This window comes from Neopsephotus bourkii, unplaced genomic scaffold (genome assembly GCF_033783945.1).
Source record: "Neopsephotus bourkii isolate Nb327-2 ecotype Australia unplaced genomic scaffold, CSIRO-AGI_Nbou_v1 NB_1792, whole genome shotgun sequence".
Classification (NCBI taxonomy): Eukaryota; Metazoa; Chordata; class Aves; order Psittaciformes; family Psittacidae; genus Neopsephotus; species Neopsephotus bourkii.
This window is the reverse complement of record NW_026902266.1, coordinates 10449996-10472376: the sequence shown is the minus strand read 5'-3', so window position 1 is coordinate 10472376 and position 22381 is coordinate 10449996. Positions and strand designations below refer to the sequence as shown.

The following is a 22381-nucleotide window of genomic DNA, read 5'->3' as shown; positions in this document are numbered from 1 at the left end:
AAATTCTTGAGAGAACTCTATTTTAGAAGCCTAGACAAAGACTTTCAGAGCAGAAGTGCAGTTTGTTTGCCTTTTGGTCTAGGGCAGTCCTCAGCAATTCGATACTGTTAAAATTCAATAATAACATATTAGAAAAGATACAAGCACTGTCAGATCTGTATTTCTCTGAAAATCTACTGTTTTGCCTCCCCTTGCTTATCTGAACTGCACTAAGCAGGAACTGAAGAGATGTTTTATTTCCTGCTTCAAGGCCACGGCTACAAAACTGCTCAGCAAACTTTTGGCACTGGCCTCTGAAGAGCCTCACATACAGCGGGAGAACAGAGAAACAGTTCCTCTGCTGCTGGGAAGAGACACAAACAGCTGTTCCTGTGGTATTTTTGCCATTATTACAAGGCTTCAAAATTGCATCAGAATAAATCCACTACTCATTTTTGAAACCTTATTGCCAATTCATTACATCTTACAAAGCACATGGTCTGAAGGAGCTGTTGGACAGAGCCACAATATTCCCAGGCTCATTGCAATCAATTTCTTTCTTTCAGATTCTTCTATTGATTAGAACTATCAATCATGCACACAGATTGAAGCAGCAGACTTCCACTTGTGCGTCTATCAGGTCGGGGTTTTTTCTGTGTATTAAGGAGTGATTTCTTTGTGTTTACGTTGCACTTATTGTGGCATATGGTCGCTATAAATATTGTCATTTAGAACAGGGCAAACTACAACTGAGCTGTTTAAACATCTGTCTTTGTTTTAAAGCACACTCTGGAAATATTTATTATTTCATGACTGTTTACAAAATAAAAGAAGAAAAATGTTTACGTTACTTTATCTACCTTGTCTTATTTACAACCAGCCAAATGAAACAAACACGCTTGCTGCTTATCCAAAACACCTTTTTAAACACCCGTGATTTCTTTCTGCAGTGATTCAGTTCGGAAAAGATACTTTCATGAAGACTAAGAAGCCTCACAACCCCAATGCCACTCCGAAAAGCAAATGCAGAAATGGGTTTATTCCTGCTTCGGAGCCCAGCCCAGCCCAGCCCGCCCGGAGCTAGACCTGCTTTGGCTCGCTTTCCCCTCGCACCGGCGACCCAGAAACGAGCTGTTCTCATCTTCCAGCAGCAAACGCTCCCGCTCCAGAGCCGGGCGCTGGGGTAGGCACGGAAGGGCGCGCAGGAGCCGCTCCAGCACCGCCTGGCCGGGAGACAGCCAGTACCGCCGCACGTCCCGGGGTCGGCTCCCGCTCCCCGCCGCCGCTGACGCACGGGGCTCCCGGGCAGCAGCAGCCGCCGCGCGGCGGCTCCCGTAGCTTATGGCAACGGCGGAGCCAATGGCAGCCAGCAGCCAGGCGCTGCCATGGCGATCCCGCTCCTCGCCATGGCGGCACCAACGGACCCGAGCGCTCGGCGAGGAAGCGGGAGCAGCGCCCGCTCGTTGCCCGGCTCGCCCTGCGCAGCTCCGCTCTCGGTGGCGCCCAGCAGAACGCGCAGCGGGAGCTCTTCCGGCAGCGCACGGCGGGGCCGGGGTCTCCGCAGCCGAGAGTCGACGGCCGCCACCGACGATGAAGCGCCCCGCCTGCTGCCGCCTGGCCCACCAGAGAGAGAGGGTCACTACTGGCGGAAGCGCGGAGGCGAGCTCTCCCTCTCTCCGCGGGCCTGACAGCTCTCCCCAGAAACTAGCGCTTTAACTTCGCGGAGCGGAACCGCCCGAAGTTGGGAACCAACACCGGGCCCCCTCCGACAGCAGCCGGCAGGCACGGGGCTTGCCCGCGACCCGCTCCTCACCGCCTCTCCTCAGCGCCCCGGGCACGGTCCGGACCCTCTGCTCCGCCGCCGCAGCCAAATCTGCTCTGGGCTGGGTTCCGGCGGCCATCCCCCGAAGCCGCCGGGGGGCAGCGACTCCAACCCAGGAGCAGCTCCGGTCCCTCTGGCCGCGCTCACAGCCCGGCGGGGGTCCCCCCTACCTGTAAGGGATCCAGTCCGCCTGGTGCCTTGAAGTCATCTCTCCGCGGCGACGCTGCCCGGAGCCGAGGAGGGGGACGCGGCCGCTGCTGCCCGAGTCGGAACCCGCCACAGCGCGGGCAGCATCCTCCGTCCGGGGTGGGGGCGGACGGCGCGCCGGTTATCCCGGCAGCGGCCGCAGAAACATCCCCCCGGGGAGGGCTCCCAGCTGCGGGCCGGGCTGCATGGGGAGGGGGGCTGCCGGGGGCAGCGGGAGGTGGCTCCAAGCCCTTCCTCCCTGCCCGGAACGGCGGCTGGGTCGGGCGCAGGAGCGGGGAAGGGGGGGCGGGAGGTGGGCGGAGGAAGGGACAGCGGCGGGCAGGGAAAGGGAGGGCAGCGGCTCTCGTCCCCGCTGCCGCTACCCGCCCGCCCCCCCGCTGCTGCCGCCGCCGCCGCCGCGCTGAGGCATCCCTGGGCGAGACGAGCCGGGCCGAGCAGAGCTGAGCCGGCCCCCGCGCCGAGCCCGCCCCTGCCCGTCAGCCGCGCCGCCACTGATTCACGGTCGGTGCCCGCCCGCCACTGGGCATGTGCGGGGCATCCCCCCGCGAGGGGAGCGGACGGGCGCCGCTTGGTAAAGGGCGTGCGGCCCTGGCAGCCGGCTGGGGCGGAAAAGGTGCGAGGAGAGCGCATCCTGCGCCCAGGCGGTTCTCCGGCAGCCCTACCGGCTGAGTCTGTCAGTTTCAGCAGCTCGACCCAAAATGGCTGAGGAGCCACGGCCCGGGGGCTGCTTGTAAAAGCTTAACGCGGCCCTTCGGGGAAAAGCGGTGATTTCTGTTCGCTGATGCCGGAGAGGCGCCTCGCAGTTGATGCAGAGCCGCCGGGATATGGGTGTCTGCCGCCCACCTCGGCTGGGTGAGCACGGCTGTGAGCACCGGCAGCGTTCTTGGGGTAAACCATGGTGGGAGGCTGAGGCTGGCTGCACACAGCACGGTCACGGCTCCGTGTGACCCGCGCCTGTATACAAGTGTCCTACAGGCTGTTAGACCAGCTCTGCTCCAGCCCTCCAGCCAGAGCAGAAATAAAGTCCATTTAAACTATTGTAAATCCTCCTCGTCCCCTAAGTCTGTGTCAGACTATATGCTTACAGAAACAATTCCTGACTTTGTTGAAAAAACTATCTGAAGAAAGAAGGAATTAGTGAAAGATGAAGATGGATGAAATCTCTGAATAATGGCAAAACTCAGAAGTTTTGTTGCAGGTAACATTTGTACTGTGTGGAGAAACTTAGCTGAAGTCACCTTTTCACACAGGCGTTGTGGGATAAACCACCAAAGACTTAATTGTGGCCACCTTTTGTGCCCTGAAGAGGCTAAAACAGAGAAGCTAAGATGGAAAGGGACACCCAAGTGACAAAGACATGAATCTCTGTCCTGCGAAGCCATCACCGATTTGCAACATTAGTCTTCATGGGGTGAATTTGTGTGGAAGAAGGGTAAGGCTCAGATTATCCCATTGCAACGTATTGCAGAATTAGAGGGAAAGATGATTGATTAAGGCTGTGGGAAGGTGAATGTCTGAGTGGAGAAGAGTGAAAAAAAAAAGTTCACCTAAGAAAGTAGGGAGTTTAGAGGAAAGTGTTTAGAAATAGTGGAGCAGAACAGTAGAAAAAGAACTTTTGTTTTTTGTTTTATAGCATAAAAACCCAAGGAGACTATTACGATTTTACAGATTAAAAAACAATTGAAGGAGCTAGTTTTTCACGCAACATGAACATGTGGTAGAGTTTGCTACCAAAGAACACGGCTAGGGACAGGAAGCCAGCAAGAATCAACAGAAAATGGCATGCTTAACAGATAACAGGAATGTTACCAGTTTCTTCACTGTTGTAAACGTCTGACAGGCTATTTTGTTTTAAAGCCAGAAACCAGAATTTAAATGTTTTCCAAAAGTCAGAATGAGATCTACTTTTAAGGAAAAGTTCCCTCACATCTATGTGGATAGTTTGCTGGTTTTCTGACCAGCACCAGGCACTGGACTTCACAGACCTCCATTCCAGTCAAGCACAACCAACAGGCTTCACCACCTCCTGGCAGTGGTAGTAGCGTGAGGAGGCAGCTGCAGGAGAGATCCCATCTCCCGCCACTAAGATGAGTGCTTTGTAAACATGCCCTTTTACTGAGGCTTCTGTACAAAAGAAGAAGGATGAAAACTAGAAGAGTTTTCTGTCATTGGGAGTCAAAAGCTCTCAAAGGTAATGATTAGAATATCTATTTTCAAAGAGCCGTAAGTGTAAATTCTGATAGATGAACTAATGTGAACACATAAAAAAGATCCCTCTGACCCTTTAAAGGATATGAAATATGGAAATGCTTCACTGTCATTTAAACAGCCCAAGACCATGTTTGTGTTAACAAATGCAAAGGGTATGGGGTTTACTAGATGTTCAAAATGGGAGGCTGTCAGGGTGTATCGGAAGATGGGATTGTGCAGAGCACCATGTAAATCAGGAAGAGCTGACACGAAGGAGAAGAAAGATCAGGAAAATTGCATGGGGAGAAGGGAAAACCAATTCTCTGATAAGGTTTATTTATGCTTCCAACCATGTTCCTCATTTTCCCCTACCCTGATTCTCTCTTATCCATTTATCATCTTGGGTGGCTTGCTTTTATACTGCTTCACTCCCCAGCTTTAGTTCTTTCTCACTGGCAGTGCTCTGCCCCCAGTTTGGAAGCCAGTGCGCTGAGCAGAAAGGTGAATCTCAGCCCTCTGAAGCTGGCAGTGATAAGAGCAGGGCTACTGCACGTCTCTAACTCAGAGCAAGATCCCAACTCACCAGTCTCCTATGGATGTCACTGCTTTGTCTACATGGCACACAGAGCTAACTCTGAATGACAGGGCAAGAATTTCAAGAAAATCTTTGCTGGGTGGGTGACCAAGGTCTTCATTTTGCTGTATGACAAACCTCAAGATTGACTGTGAGGTACAGATCTGCTCACTGACATTTCTGATAATTTTCAACAGCTCAGGGAAGTCCTGGGTTTTGCAGGAGTCAGTTTCCCCAAGCACTTCTACAACAAAAACAGGGAAAAAAAAATCAGGATGTAACAAATAACCCTTTCACACCATGATGATTTTTAAGTGCTATCTGTAAAGAGAATTGTACTTTTCAAAAGCCGTACTTAATCAGTTTCAGATACCAGCTTGATGGGCAAGGTAGCCTCTTAGGAAAACAGTTCTTTAAAGGTTCAGCTATGGATACATGAAACAGAAGGAAAGCAGCAGCACAGATGCAAACCTAGCTCTTCCACTGCCAAATATGTCTCACCGAGTACCATCTTCCTCTACGTACAGTGTGCTACCTTTCCAATTATTCTTATTTTGTCCTCTGTGTAAAGGAAGTGTCCTACTAATTCATTTTTTGATTGAGATGATGAATAATACAACACAACTATATCTAACAGTTGAAAACACCTGCCTTTGCAACAGAAAGCCTCCTGGCAATCTGAGTAGAGAGCAAGACATAAAAGCAGAAGGACTCTGTTGAAAGGGAGTTGGGAGAACCTAAGCAAGCAGTAAAATAAGAAACTGATGTTAGCTCTTTCCTAAGTGTACAGATTAATAACTTTTAAAAGTCTAATTTTCCCATGTTGTGGTAATTAATTCCTTGTAATTTAGCCCATGAAAGAAAAAAATAATCAAGTAGTAAGTGTATATACTGAATTGAAAAAGTGCACAGAGTATCTTTTATAGAGAGGTTTTTATCTATCTAAATTCCTATTGCTCCCCTTTCTAGAGCCACTGTTGCTTCTGCACTGAGCATAGCATTGTTCAAACCTTGTGTGCTACCTGTGGAAAAGTGTGCATGTTGCGTGGTTTAGAAGGTTTCCTACACCTCACAGCTGCTATAGTAGGCTCAGGATATGTATTCAATTAAATTCCTGTCTCATTTGCCTTCTTAGCTGACCTGAAAAAAAGGCTGATTTTAGAAAAAGGAGAAGTACAGTAATGCATGTCATAGATTTTCTGATTTGCGGAGCCATGCTGGTTTTATGCTGTGGTATAACACATCCTAACTCACAGGTCCTAATCCCTTCAATAAGACATCCAAGAGACTAACTTGATCTCTACTTTTTAGGTCATTTAAAAGGGCAAAAGCTGACAGTCTCTGAATCAGCTCAAACACAGTGAAGAAAACACTTCTATTCCACATTTTTCATCTTACAATAGCACAATCAGGACGGATTTGGCAGAAACATGTAAGGATTCTGGGTTTTCCTTTATTGGCTTGGACATTTCTAATTTTAAGCTCCAAATAACAAGGAACAGGGATGTGTTTGTGCTGGCATAACTACAGAAGTGGTTGAGTTTAGATTTTTCCATTCCAATATATCTAAAATCAAGCTATCATACTTGAAGTAAGACCATGCCAAATAAAACTTATCTGCATTCATTACAAACCTAGAGTTCCTGACAAAGTTCATGAACCTTTTTCTGTATAAAGCTCAGATCAGTTGTGAGCATATCTAGGATATTTTGTTTGTTTGTTTGAAAATCAGACTGCATCTAACCAGGACCAGATGCAAATGCTGAGGTTTTGTATAATGAGCTGAAATTCAGCAAGTTCAGTGGACTCCTTCCCAAGCAGTGAGTCCTGGAATGCGTTGAAACAAATTCAGAATAAACTCCAGGGATGACAATAAGAGCCTTAAAACTTTCACACACCAAAATGAAGAAAATGCTTACAAAAAGCCAAATCAAATCAAAGCCTTGAATTGTAATTTTCTCCATAAACACTTCAGTAATACCAGAGATATGATAGAGATAATTCTACTCATTGTCGTGGACTTTGGATGAGATTTATGCCAAGTCCACTGTCCTTGTGCCTTCAACAGAAAGAAGCCCAGGTTAAATCTTGTTTCCCAGTAAGAAAAAAAGATATTAATTTTGATATGCCAATTTCAACTGTAACAAGAAAGTTTAGTGGCAAAGGTGAAAAATTTGGAGATGAAACTCTGGGGAGGAGACAAATTGGTATATGAAACATTTATTGTAGCCTTTACATGTTAGATCCTCTCCATCTCTCCATGAAAGCTTTCTTTCCGTTGTTGTATTTCATCTGTTTTCATTCCAATAAGTACATTTCTGTTTCTTTATTGTGAGGCTGTGGAGCATAAATACTGATGGGAAACACGCTGAAATAAAATCTATTCTGCAGTAACAGGATAGAGCTCCCTTGCCACCCAGAGTGATTTTTCAATTTAGTCACTTCAGTTTGAACTTGCCTAGCTCCAGTGAGATCCTGTCTGATATCATGTTATGAACAAATAATATCAAGCTGACACCTACATGTCCATATTCCTGTAAAACAAGTAAGTATAAGAAAATGTTACCTTTTGAGGATTGAAAGTTGTTAAGCTGACTTTGCCAGCACTAGAAACCAAACCTTGTACACCACTGTCCTGGTGTTTGCCACCTGCTTTCAACACCTGCTAAGTAAGTTTTTAGTACAATGGGATAGCAGATGCTGTAACAACACTTAGCATCTCTCAAAATCTTGCACTGAATATATCCAATGTTCTGGCTCTCCGTTATAAGTTAATAAACTGCATTACTAAGGTGGCAACAAGGTGTCGCATAGAGACAGACTAACCTACGTGACTGCTGTGCATAAAGTCACAGAAACTTGAGTAGGAAACTGGTATAATCATAATTAGAGCTCTTGTCATCTTTGGAATTCCTGACCCATTGATCAATCATCTAAATCCAGTGGGTCCCCTAGAAGTGGATTCTGCTATACATTCCCTTCAGACTCCCTTTTTTATTGCCCTTTAACATTTTTTTTCTACATGCTGGTACCTAAAATGATTGTTCATGAAGAATGAATTTTCCTGTGATAGTACTTAAATATGAAATTGGATAATTCTATCCCATTTTAGCATGCTATTTCACATAGCTTTTGCTTTTAAAGGTTTCTTTCCCTTTGATGGTTATTACTAAACCAAATTTTACACAGGAATTTTGCCCCCATCTTTTGCATGGGTGCTTTTTGAACTTTTCTAAACCATTCACACTATTTACATGTCACTCAAGGCAGTTAGAATCCCAAATAAAAAAAAAAGACATATTTTCAGAAAGACTCCCCTGCTCGAAGTACATGTTTCCCTCCTATAAGAGAAGTCTAAACTCCTAGTAAAGCAAATGCCATTTACTGCCCATGAAAATCAGAAGTCGCATTTTGCTTGGTTTTCCCTTCTAAAACTCAAGACTAGTTTTCAGTTCTGACTCTTTATTTATTTTTATTTTTTTTAAGAATCAGAGGAGGGATGGCAATGGAATGCATGTCTGCAACCCCTCTGCCTGGAGCCACACCAACTACAGCAGGCTTCTCAGAGCTCCTCAGGCAAGTTTTTATTATCTCCAAGAAGGAAGACTCTGGAATTTCTCTGGGCAGCCCAGACTGCTGTTTCATAGAGTCATAGAATCACAGAATGGTTTGGGTTGGAAGGAACCTTAAAGCTTATGCAGTTCCAAGCCCCTCCCATGGGCAGGGACACCTTCCCCTAGACTAGGTTGCTCAAAGCCCCATCCAACCTGGCCTTGAACACTGCCAGGGATGGGGCAGCCACAGCTTCTCTGGGCACCCTGTGCAGTGCCTCACCACCCTCACAGGGAAGAATTTTTTTTCCTAATACATAACCTTAGTCTACTCTCTTGTCAGTTTAAAGCCAAGCCCCTTGTCTTATCCCTAAATACCCTTGCCAAAAGTCCTTCTCCATATTTCTTGTAGGTCCCCTTTAAGTACTGCAAGACAGTTACAAGGATTCCCCTTATCATCCAGCCTTCTCATCTCCAGGCTGAACAAGACCAGCTCTCTCAGCCTGTCTTCATAGCAGAGGTGCTCCAGCCCTCTGATCATCTTCTTGACCCTCCTCTGGACCTACTAAAGCAGGCCCAAATTTGTCTTGTGTTGAGAGCCCCAGAGATGGATTCAGTACTCCAGGTGGGGTCTTATGAGAGCAGAATAGAGGGGAAGAATCACCTCCCTTGACCTGCTGGTCACACTCTTTTTTGGTGCTGCCCAGCGTACAGTTGGCTTTCTGGGCTGCAAGCCAGGGTTTGACAAGCCTCACCGTCAAAAGGTATTGTCTTATGTCTAAATGATATTTCCTGTATTTCAATTTGTACCTGTTACTCATTTTATTCCTCTGAGCTAAGATGCATAATTTTGCCCTCAGCCAGCAAGAGTGCAACACACTGCATTTCCCTTTGTTCTCATGGCAAGTCCAGAGCACTGTGAGGTGTCCTTTCAGGATAAAAGCAAGCTCTTCCAGCTCAAAGGGAAGGGCCAAGCTGAAATTCTCATAAGCTGTTAGCAAACAGTAGCATGTCTCAACCTGCTGAAAGGATAAACCCTAAACTGTTTCTTCATATTAAAGAGTCTTTCCTTTGCAGCATGTTGAATAGGCAACTGTACTTAACACTGCAAAACCTCATAATTAATCTGAAGCTAAGTACATCCTACATAACTTCTGTAAGAGCACACATAGACAATTCTTCCAGATAATGTAAATGGATAAAAACAAACAAGAAAAAAAAAAAGCCATTGAAATTATAAATCTAAACCTGTCTGCTCCAGCTGAGAATATAGTTTTAAATGTTCATGCTTAGCTACTGCAGAATTAAACAATAAACCAAACAAAATCCCCTCTAATATCAGAGATGTTGCCAACTCATGGATGCTTAGAACTCAAACATGACTTATCTGTCCTTAAAAGCTTTTAGCTTCACCTGACAATGAACCAGAAAATTGAAATACTCCCAGCAGAACTTGCAAGTAGAATCAGAAATGTTTTGCCATAGGTGTTCACTTGGAACAGCATAATGACCTTCTCATTTTATACCCTCTAGATTTCTTCTTCTATCAAACATCATTACTCAAATAAGTCAGTTTGTTGGGGGTTTTTTGTTTGGTTTTTTATTATTTATTTTTTTTTAAGCCACAGGTGTTGGAAGATTTAACATTCCATCACACTTCAGCACAGAGTTCCAGTTAAACTAAAATGAGGTTGAGTTCAGTGTACACGGAAAAAAAAGATTGAAATGGGTTTTTTTCTGGAGTCAAAGCACCTAGAAAAATAGGAAACTAGCTTTAGAATAGCTTAGCATTTTTATAACTAGAAAACATCTACAAAGACTTGAGATGACATTTAGGATTAAATAGTATGATGTTATTATTTTCATTTGGTTGCTTTAAAGTGGTCTAGCTAGTAGAACTTTCCAAAATGAGCAGGACTAGGTATTTGAATTACTGGTTTTTTGCTCTCTTTCCAATAGAATGGGTTAAATATATTTGAGTTTGAAATAGAAACACCTGATTTTTTTTTTTCAGAATTTATGCAACTTACTACCTTGACTTACTGTAAACCCTCTGCACTTCTGGCCAATATATGACACTATTCGTAATACGACTGCTTTACATCAGGTTTGTAATGCAATAAAATGCCGCAGTCACATTAGAGATGATAAACTGAGGCAAGAGCTAGATTACTTAGTGTGCCTACAGATATATGGGAAATCTCTGGATACACTTGGAATTGATCAGTTGATCTTCACTGAAACATCCATCAACAGTGCATACCAATTATATTCTGGGTATCATGAGCCAAGCGCTTTCCGAGTCCTCTGTATTTTGCCAGTACAAGGACAGGATGATAGTGCACTGCTTACTCAGTGTTTCCCTGAATTACAATCTAATGCAACTGGTAATAATTTCAAATGCACAGATACACTACGTTAACTTAAACACCTGGCTGTGAATTTCTGTTTGCAAAAGCTGTTAATGTTACTGATTTCACCACACTATTTTTTTCACTTTACCCCAATAGATGACTGAAGCTGTGGCCAGATAGTTCAGCATAAGCTAAACATAAGATGCTGTGTTCAATAACCTTCTCAAGCCTAAAGAGATTTTCTGTTGTCATGCTTTAGAATATCCTTTTTAAATGTTTAAGTTCACTACCTACCAGGTTCTCAGTGATTTGGTTGTCAGAGTTTAAGGTAGTTGCTGGGCAGCTCCCAGCTTCTACTGGAGAATGCCAGGGCAGTTTATTTTTGACCAGTGAAGAGTCCTCGTGTGGCAGCTGGGCGCTCCCTGCCTACTGCCCGGGGGTTTCTGTGGGCTCATTGTGCAGCCCAGCGCTCACCTCCAGCACACCTTCCCAGCCACACCTCACATCCCTCTCGGCAGGACACTCACTGGCAGAGGCCCCCAGGCGCCCCAGATGGTCTTGTCTGACTGCACGTTTGCCAGCCCCTCTGACAGGCAACACCTGGAGGGTCTGGCACGAGAGCAAGCCAGATTCCACCACATCAACGGGAAAGGCACTTGCATCAGGCCAGACCCTGCCGTCCTGCGGTCCTCAGCACAGCAGTTTCCATTCAGAGGGGGAGAGCCCAATGCTGTTAACAGTTCTTTTGCCAGAATTGCATCTGCTGCGTCTGGCAGACCACGAGCATATTTTCCTCATTAACTCCATCAGTCTTTGAACAAAGTCCTCTCACCAGCAAGCACAAATCACAGCAGTTCTGTTTGTTACTTTTCTGTAAAAATGTTGGAGGACCTATTGTTTGCAAAATATATTTCCTGGCAGCCGGGCAAGAAAACAAGCTCTTAAAATTTCCCTTCTAGACATAAAATGATAAGTATTTAAGCACCAATTAATTACTAAGCAAAGCATGTACTCATACCTTCAAAGAACACTGTAAAGAAAACACAAAGGATGCATTAAAATAAGGCTTCCACTTAAAAAATTAAATTCTTCAAAGAGATTTTTCTTGCATAGGATAAGGTAAAGTAATATTTATTATGTCATTTTGGGATGAGAATTAAAAAACAGGAAAATCAATCAAATAGTTTACATCTCTATAGTAAATATTGTATAAAAACTACACAAAGTTCTCTGAGCCTTTGTGGATTTTCATAGAGCGAGATGACTGTATGAAATATATCTTCTTTCTCTTCACTTTGCTTTGCATAAATCAGTCTTCTCTTTTTGGCCTCTCAGACGCTTTTCAGACATTTACTTTCTGCTAAATTACTATCAGTAGATACATCTGGATGTTCTCTTTAACATGCAACTATTTTGACTCCTTGAGATTTCTTCACACCTCCTTATCAATGACAGATTCATATTCGTCTAAGCCAAATTCTGCTGCACCTTCCTTGCATTGATACCGCATTTTCCCCCTCTATCCTTCCAGTTGCATGGTCAGCTGGGTTCACGGTCCTAGTTCCCTCACAAACACAGCTATTCAATTCTGGATCATAACATTGGTAATACAACTGTAACCATGTCCTTCAACCTCCCTCAGGAGCAGCAAGTTATAAAGACAAACTGAGAGCAGGGATAATTTCAGATTCACGCCAAATATATTACTTACAACTAAATGAAAAGGAGACTGGCATAACACAACATTCATTCAGTGCAGATACAGTACATGCTATGAAGAAAGTAAAACCAGGGAGATAACCTGAAGTGGTAAAAGGTATGGTGTATTCACTTAAAATATATAAATATTTCTGTGGAAGCTTGGATTTAGTGAAGATCTGGGAAGAGGAAAAATGTGAGGGGTGTAAGACAATTCCAGATGTCAGAGCCTGTTACTGCCTTGCTGCTGGTACCACATATCATTCCATTCCTGCATGAATGATGTGGCATTGCCTCGGTTTACCTTTCTTCCTTTCACAGCTCTGTCTCCTGTTGTTGAATTTAAAGAGTCTTCTTAAGATTCTTCAGGAAAGATCAAGGTTCAGATCCTCATGAAGGGATTTTTATTGTCTCTTGCAATATTGCCCCACCTGCCTCTGGACAGCACAGTTAATCTCTGAGGGTCAGCACGATTTGACTTGAAGATAAGCTTTAAGAGCTGGGAGGAAAAGGGCATTACAAAATGGGAATAGAGGTTAAAAAATAAATTACCAGATTTTCTATGTTTACTGAAAGTCTGTTCTAAAACCACTTTTCCCAGAGAATGCTAGTATGTTCTGATATTGTCTATATGTATATAATATAGGTACATGTTGTAGCTCTATCTGCCATAATGGAGCAATTGTGCCTGCTGGATATTTGTCACAGACTTTTTGCTGCTATACCTGATGTGTGACTCTGCTCCCTCTCACAGAGAATGAACCATAACAGTGCCCTTGAGAATCCACCCTGCAAAAAGCACTGCCTCTTCCTTAGGAACTGCTGAACAGTTTTCTCATTCTGACGTTTGCTATTTATTGATCCTTGTCTACACTTTCTCCCCTTACATGGGGAAAGTGGTAATATAACAGCCTGTTTACAACTGATGCTGTATGTTACTATAGCATGAGACAGGTGTTGAGGCACACTGACTCCAAGACCTGGAGAAATTTCCTTATGTGCCTTTCAGCATGTTTTCCAATTTAACTCTCCAGCAGACCAAGTTAACCTTCCTTTATACAGAAATGTCAAAGCAAAACCAAGACTCGGTGAGGGAAATTAAGTCAAGGAGAAACATGAAAACCTCAGCTGATGCAGAAAACGCTGAAAGAGTTCACTCAGGGGTAACAGGCAAATTGATGTGAAAAAGGAGAGAACAAGACTGAAGGGAAAAGTATATAAAAAATAAATCCATAGAACAGGAGACTCAGGTCTAGAAGACAGTTGGAGTTAATATGCAAAATACAGTCAGAGAAACTCACAGAAAAGTTCAATATATCAGCCAGCTGAGGAAGAAAAAAACCCAAAACAACAAACAATCCTACAACAATGAAAAGCTCCCAAAAATACCACATACTGTAATAGGATATTGGAGTAAGTTGGTCAATTAGAAATGAATCACAGATAAAATACACAAAGGTATGCAGCACCTGGAGCAGTACAGAAGCAGATGGTGGGTGATAATTTTTTTCTACTTCCAACTTCTTACTGCTTGATGTCAATGAATTGTGTTGCATGAAACAGGCCAGCCATAGAGTAAATGAGCAGTGCTTGAAAGGAAACATACTCTATGTTTTTCTGAAAGGCAGAGTTGACTTAAAATCCTATTTTAAAAACAAGTTGGTCTGCAGAAAAATATATTGTGGTGCTGCCTTCTGAAAGTTCCCAGCCTCACAGAGTGCTGTTCTGAGATCGTGTGTTTCCCCTCTGTTTGCCCTAACTATCAAATACTAGTTGAAGAGTTCTTGGTTTTCCCTATATTACTCACTTTGTACACCTAGATGTATTATTACATTGGGATAAGCTATTGTAGAACAGTCCGTGGCTCAGATGCAAATTATGTTCTGGGAGGAAATAATTGGCAATAAATGGACATTTCCAGAAGTCTGCTTGGATTGGTGGAAGTATTTATTCACATTTATTCTATGATCAGCCTAATATGATCAGGGTAGGGATTCTGAGAGGAGGAAAACGCAATTATACTAGCCAGCCTAAAGATGCATTATACCATGCTCTCCTAATGTCAATAAATGACAGCTTTCCTTGAAACAATTTTTAATTATTTGCAATTAAATCTGACTCTGGATAAAGAAAATTGTTCATTAATTCAAATATTTGGAAGAATCAAAATCCTTTAAAATGAAACATTTGACTTAACTGTAAATCAGAAAAGAATACTGGCAAATCCTTAGGTTTTCATGTTGGTATCCTGCTTAACAAAATGTCACTACCCACCAGAGACTTTGGGGTGACATTAAAATAGAGAGTGCCCATGTGCATATGGTCCCTACCCTGAGATAAGTCTACTTCCTTCCTTCAGTATAACAGTTGTAAAAAATATCAAGTAGTATGAGTAGTCCTGCTTGCTTACATGACACAGGCACACATTGGCCAAACATAAAATGTAGACTTTGGGCTCTTTTAACACCTACCAATCTTATTATCTGTGTCACTGTATATAAACAGTTTTCATTCCCCACTGGCATGAAATGAATTCTAAGCAGGTACAAGGGGAGATGCACCTCTATCACAATTGCAATCTCAAGAGCAGAACCGATTAAATATATTTATCTTGAAAAATGTCAGGTTTACAGCACCACAAATTTATTTCCAGAGATGCTTGAGTTATGTTTCCTGTCTTGTGATCAGCTGCATTCCTGAAGCAATCTATCAACCATTTATTTAAAAGAAAATGTGCATGAACAAAGGTAGTGCTATGGACACCTGTAGCCCCTGAAGAACAAGAGACAAAGGACATCAAAGCAAAGCTTCAAAAGAGGCAGCAAATTAGGAAAGAACAAGGTAATAAGATCACATGAGGCTGAATTTCAGCTGAGTGAGATTCTCAGTCCAGGACCTGATTACTTGATTTTGAACAACTCACTTCACCCTTAGGTCTCTTTCCTTATGTGAAGTTTATAGTGTAAACATGCAAGGCAACCAGAGAGTGATTCAGGACAGCTCCCAGATGTATTAGTCTGCCCCAGCAATACCATTATCGCGATGAGGATCTCTACCAAAAAAAAAAAAAAAAAAAAAACAACACAACAAAACCAACCCCCCCCCAAAAAAAAAAAGGGAAACACGGAAAAAAAAATCAGTATCAGTTTACACTGAGCTGAACTTGTAAGCCATCATCATTTAGTTAACTTAAAATCTGCAGGGTTTTAAGAAGGCCAGGTCACTGAAGTGAGCACTCGGCCTTGAGGTACTAACCATACTATTCCCTGTCACAGGAACATTTATCACTTAACCAGCCAGTCTTCCTGGGCAAGAGGAATTTCTCTCACTGCTTCATCATAAGAATCTTCTGCAGAGAGGTTTAAGTAAACAGAGCACAGAGGTCTAATCCAAAGTTTTATGCCCTAAATGAGTCAGTTAAATCAACTTATAACAGACTGTGCGCTCTGAGATGGAAGAATGAAACTTGCTTCATTAAACCAAAGGGAATGCAGTAGTTTTAATCATATCCCCAAAGAACATCCAAGCTGCTGACTGTTATGTAGTTTACCAGCACTGGCAGTACCAGAGTTCAGAGGTTATTCTGGAACACATCCAGTCAGAAGTGGCAACTTCTATTAAGAAGTCTTGCAAAATCCCAGCAGCAGCCACTGATCACATTGGAGTGAAGACAAGGTGGAGTTTAGATTCCTTCTATACTTCATTTCAATGGTATACATGTTGAAAATTCCTCCAGGTGAAAGACTTATGCATGCAACCCTCCACGCAGTGCATATAAATTACAGGTTATATGCATAAAAATAATACAGAAAACAAAGATGGAGATATAACTTCTACAGAGTTGAAAATCGATTTTACTGACAACACTTCTGATAATCAAGAACTTTGCTAACTCAAAAGAAGAACAGTCCCCTCCTGTGCCATTATATAAAGGCACATGGAAGCTGTATGACTTCCCAGTTCCACACATTTCACAAAAAGAAAGACTGGTACTTTAACCCGATCTTTGCCATGAGTAAAAGGCTACTTAATAGTAGCAAAAATGGAAGGTGCAGAGGGAACAAAACCTTTCCTTTACAAAATATCTATTCTACCCAAATGTCTTAGGATACCTGAAGGAAGAGAACTGCCAGCCTTAATGTGTGAGGACCTGTCTTGCCTGAACAATTGGCAGTCTCAGTTATTCTACCTGCTGCCTTCCTTATTGCAACATACCCATCACTGGCCAAGACATTAACAAAGCTGTATCTAGAGACACAGGACACAGAAGGGCATCAGATGACAGTTCCATGTCACTATCACCCAACCACCATATATTTTCATTCAGTCTGTTCTCATCTTGCATTCAAAACTGATTTTTTCCTACAAAGTATTTCCCAATTACACATGCACAGGGAAAAAGAAAGAGCGGACTGATTTCCATGCAAGCAGAGATGTTCCAGGGAAAGATCATAATTTATTTATTGGTTTAAGTCTGATTAGCTTCATCTGAACTAATAAGTCTCCTAAGTTCATTCTTGTGTGTGATTTACTCTGGCAGACAAATTAGTAAGTGTAAAGGGATGGATAGACCAGCCAAAATCTTTTCCATTTCAGTTCCAAAGGAATATAACTGCTACATGGTAGGAAAATGTTGAATAAGAGAATAAAAGTTCAAAGCTAAACAATTGAAAGCTTGGGTTGAGTAAAGTCATCTTTTGCTAACCAAGCCTCCTTAAGTATTTTATGAAAAATACAGAGCCGGGCTCGGTTCCTGGATAAAACCTATAATTATTTTATAAAGACATATAGTAATAGAAGATGATTCAGAGATAGCTGAAGGAATAACAGCGCTATCAATCTTCAGGGAAGCAGTTCACAGAACTACATTTTTAAAGAGTCCTCAAGGGCAACTGCTAGTTATAGTCCATCTGCTCATAAAAATCAAAATGAGAAAAAAAAATCAATTATGATTTAAATTTAAATCAGGTTTCAAGCCCAAAGCTTTTAAATTTCTTTGTCTAAGACTGCCAACACACAGGCTTTGGATTTAAGACCTGCATGATCTATTTGAAAGAACGGATGATAGGTCACACCATTACATGTTCAGGCCAAGTCTGTGAATATTATTGAACTTTTCCCCCTTTTACTGCCAGTCAGAATGATACCCTGAAGTTCCATTTCCATAGCCTGGCCAGCATAGCAGCCTATAGACCCAGGAGGGTAGTTTGCTGCCCTGACCCTCTGCCTAGGCAGTGACTTGTCCCCCAGGGAGATCAAGAGGTGGATCTCTGGCTGTGTCCTTATATCCTGCCCCTTTCAGAAGCAGAGCGCCTTGAAAAATCAAGTTCCACGTTCCTAGCTCAGATCAACAAACTGCAGGAAAAAGTAGGATGAAAAGGTAATGACAGAAGTGAAACAGAGGTCACATCAAATACAATTTTGCTGATTGGTTCAGTGTTTCTCAGATTATACGAAAGCGTGCATAGATATTATTAGGAACCAGGCTCATAAAGACAAATTCTTGGGCATTCTCACATGCAAGGATGTAACTTGGGAACGGATAGAATTGAATTTGCTGTGGCAGATTAAACAGCAAATTATATTTTTTTTCTGGGAGTACTGCAAAGCTAAGAGCTAATACCTTAGCAAGACCTCATTAGTGTTTTTAACTGCATTAGCAATAAGAGGTCAGGTACATGTCCTTTTGTGAGATCAACTTCATGCTATTAATCTGCAGAGAAAGCTCTGCATTCAGATGAAGTTATCAACATGTTACTTGAAATACATACTGCAAACCCTGTGGAAGCAGGGAAAATATTGTATGTAACAAAAAAACTGCTCCTCAAACTCCAAAATTCCAAAGGGACTAGCAGAACTTCACTGATTTGGAATGAGCAGTGAAGATTTACATCAGCTTAGAGCTTGGTCTATTATTTCTGTTAATATTACGTAAATCATCATAAAATATGACAAATGCAGTATTAATGATGAACTGCTAAAAGTTAACCAGAGTTTCTCTCAAACCTTGCTGCTTCAATCACTGCTATGTATTATACTTCTGGAATCAACTGCTCTTTCATTCCAAATCCATCAAATTTTACATTTTGTCATTCCTTGAAGTGATGAACTTTTGGCTGGGGCAAAACTTACTTACAGTCAGGTCTTTGCTGGTCCTGGGCTAGAGTTCACTTCGAGAGAACAGCCTTCCCCAGCTTCTGAGGATGTGTGAAATTTCTGTGAGAGTCATGTAATCTGATGGGCAAACAATTTTCCTCTCACTGAGCCCAGAGGGTGAACAAGCTGACACTAGATGGGGATGAGGGGAAAATCCAGAATAATGAAGAAGGCAACTCCCAGAACCAGCTTTTCTATCCTTTGCCCTCAGGCAGTGAGGAGAAGGGTGTACAGAAAGCGGGAGGATGTAGCTTTCATGTGCTTCAGCAAGACAGTAGCTCTGCCCACAGTCCTGCTAAATAAAGGATGGACGCTTCTCGGTGCAGTAAGAAACACAGCACCTGCTTTTGCAAGATGCTGTTAAAGCAGGTGCCAGCCATCTTAGGAAGAAAAAAAGCCAAACCGAACCACCTATTTCTTAATGCTTTGGAGTGTGCTGCAGCACATCCCCTCACCCTTCGGCACTGAATTTCCCACCTTCTCCCACCACTCTCTATGAAGTCAGACAAGCCATTTGGAGGGCATGTGGTGAAACTGGCCTTTGGGACAGACTTGCAATTTTCCATGCCTTTACGTGAAGGCATGTGGGGGTAAACGATAATATTTTGCCTGCCCATCCCATCTCAGTGCTATGCTTAGCCACAGCCTTTTATAGACTTTGGGCCTGCAGGTGGCTGAAGGGATGATCATACAGAAGTGGTTACCTTTTCCAGAGGAGCTTGGAAGCTTGAAAACAAAACCAACATAGTGTTCCCACATAAACTGAAGCTATTTAGGGTTGCCTCTTGGATTCTAGCTTTAGGATTCTGGTTTTCACATTTGTCCTGGGTTTAGCAGTAGCAGTCAAGTCTCTACAACAGGGAGTGCTGAAAAGTATTTTCCCTGTAAACCATAGAATAGTTAGGGTCGGAAAGGACCTTAAGATCACCTAGCTCCAACACCCTTGCCTTGGGCAGGGATACCTCATGTTAAACCGTATCACCCAAAGGTCTGTCCAACCTGGCCTTGAACACTGCAGACTTAAGAAATCACTAGTGCTGACACTCCAGGCTGCATCTCAAAAGTGTCTCATGTGCTTCAAAAGCAAGCACTGACATTGAGCAGCCATAGAAGAAGTCCAGCTAATTTCAGTGACAGTGTTCATTATACATGTGTGCACAGGTCACCATGAAATAGCACACGTTACAGCTGTATGTATTCAGCATTAGCATATTAATTCTGTTGCAGGCAACAGTACTAATATTGTCGAGTCATTTACTGATCACTGAATAATTAACTTTTATCACCGATACACTTTCGATTAATCATTTTCTCCGTTACAACTGAAAGTGGATCAGACCACAAACCATCAATATAGCAACCTTTTCCAGTACTTTGCATTTTCTTGTGAAATTAACTAGATAAATTAACTACTTTTTTCTCAACTACAGGATTCGTCATTCACATGAATAACCATTGTTTAGATCAGCAACATTCTCCATTCTAATAGCTTATGCAAAAAAGAAAATGAAATTTAAACATTTTTTCAAGCTACTTGTTGTGAACAGTGTTGGCACTCTTGAGCTGAAAGATGCTGAGTCAACAGCACTTTTATAGATGAAAATTTCTCTAAAGCAATAGAAAAAAAATAGGTGATAGGGAAGAATAAAAAAAAAGAAACAAACACCATAGGACCAAATCCTGGCCCACAATAAAGCTGTTCTAGGATAACACTAGTGATGAAGAGCTGATAGGGGAGCATCTTGCAATTGCTGGAATGGCATTACCTCAGATTCACACCAGTGCCAGCATCTGAGGGTGGTTTAGCATGCTGCCTTGAATCCAGAGGCTAAGCCATGTATTCAGACCTAGTCACACACAGCCCCATTTGGTAAAAGGCTGCATTTGCTGTCAACTCCAGGGTCTCCAAGTTGTACAAAGCTACATCAAAGGCTTCCTGCTGCTTGTGGCAAGGTGTTAGACTTTGGCTGCAATAGGCAAGCAGATCCTGTAGCAAATACATTTCTGCCCTCCCATTTTTACATGCTGTCTTTCTCCTCCAACACAAAGTGGAAATTTCACAAGTAACTCAGAGAAACAAAGCTTCTCTTAAGAACTGTTCCCTTGGAGGACAACAGCATTGGTAGAAATTGTTACTTGTGTGACTTGACCCACGAAGAAGCTAACTGGTTGCAGATGGAGCAGACTCTGCATTTCTGTTTCTCTTACAAATTTGTAAGAGAAATATTAATAGCACACTAATGGTAGCAATTACTATAATGAATGCAACAGCTGGTACCAGCAGCTGAGCATACGTTTCAGTTTTATACTTTTCATGTGCAGTCTGAGGTGGCTCTGAGTAGTTACAATCACTGTTTTTCACTTTTCTGAAGATTCTATTTTCAGCAAGTCTGTGCTTGTGGCACAAAGATGGAGAGCTACTTTTGTATATATGTCACCTCTCAAGAGGTTACTCACAGCTCTAAGGAATGAGTAACATATTCAAAGTATGGTCAGTCTCTCAAACTACTCTGGCCCTCTCAATGAGTATGGTTTCACTACCAAAGTAAACATGTTTCAGTTGTGCATCAAGCAGTTTGCTCCTCCTCCTAAAGAGAAAAGTGAGTGGAGGGACTCCTCCAGGATAGCTATGAAGACAGAAAGAATCCTGCTCACATGGAAACATTTACAAACAAAATGCATGTCTGGGCTCCCACGATTGCCACCCTCCTGAACAGACCCCGTGAGAGTAAATGAAAGAGAAATGTGGCACAGGCACTAGGAAAGCACAGAAAGGAAATAAGAAAATTGTTCTGGCCCATCTTCACTCAGATTAAAGCTGGAATTTTAATTAGGAGTGGACTAGGCTGCTGCTCTGCAGGACACGGGCATCTAGCAGCCACCATTAGACTGATAGCTTTTAGTCAAACCCATATCATGATGCCAACCTCCTCAAAGGCAATTCAGTTCAGGGGTTTACCTCCAAATTCCCAAAAGCTGCCAAATCTGGCATTCCGCATTCCTGTTTTAAACTTGGAATTCAAGCCTATTCAAGTGCTTTACAGCATTCATACATTTTTCATGCTAACAGTCTAGGTACTAACGAGGCTGAGGCACTTCCAAGCTTCAGTGGAAGTGTTCAGGAACTGAACTGAATGCAGGAAAGAAAGGAAGCATGAAAGGAAGCGGTCATTTCACTTTACATGGTGGAAAAACATAAAGGGCTACAATGACTGTGCCTGTCATCTGTTTATTTACTGAACATTCAAGGATAATATTTATTGAATCAGAATTCCTTCCTACCATAAGATTTTAGATTCCTCTGTAAAGTAGGCCTCAGACTGTTACCCAATCAAGCAAAATGCAACAGAAGTACTTTTGTTTCTTTTGAATTTTACATGTTGTAAAATTACCTCAAATCTTCTCAGAACAAAACATAGAATTGACCAAGTTTTCAGGCCAGCATCCGCATCTATTACCACGTTTGAACTCTGCCTCTTGGAAACTCAAAGTTGACTCACATGACCCAATCTTCTAAACTCACAGTACTGGTTACCCTATGTTCTTGTCAAGAAGGGCTATTCCAGTTTACAGTGGAATTACATTATGAAATGTAATGACTACATTTTCAAAACTCCTTTCCTTCAAATGCTTATAGGGTGTGAAGAAAACCACAAGTTTTACATTTAAACTTTATGTATTCAACAGGATATTATGCAGCAAATCTCAGTGTCAAAAGATGGGAAAGAGAGTGTAAGGAATAGAGAGAATACACCAAGATTGTTGTTGAAGGGAAATTAATTTCCTAGAAGCAACGGAAGACAAAATAGTTTTTCCATGATGAAATACAGCTTTAGGATCTCTACTGTTC

The 22381-nt window shown here is 42.5% G+C and overlaps 1 protein-coding gene across 7 annotated transcripts in view; it reads right to left on the bottom strand.

The window, feature by feature from the left end:
• The window catches only part of TUB (TUB bipartite transcription factor), a 155545-nt gene that overhangs the window by 68731 nt on the left and 64433 nt on the right, over positions 1-22381 (bottom strand). Inside the window, exon 1 of one of the 7 annotated variants that reach the window (XM_061380487.1) lies at positions 1972-2401. The exons of the other annotated variants lie outside the window; for them this stretch is intronic. Within the exon in view, the coding sequence (XP_061236471.1) occupies positions 1972-2009 (38 nt within the window). The 5' untranslated portion in view covers positions 2010-2401. Of the gene's footprint in view, positions 1-1971; positions 2402-22381 lie in introns of those variants that run through there. 7 annotated transcript variants of the gene reach the window in all.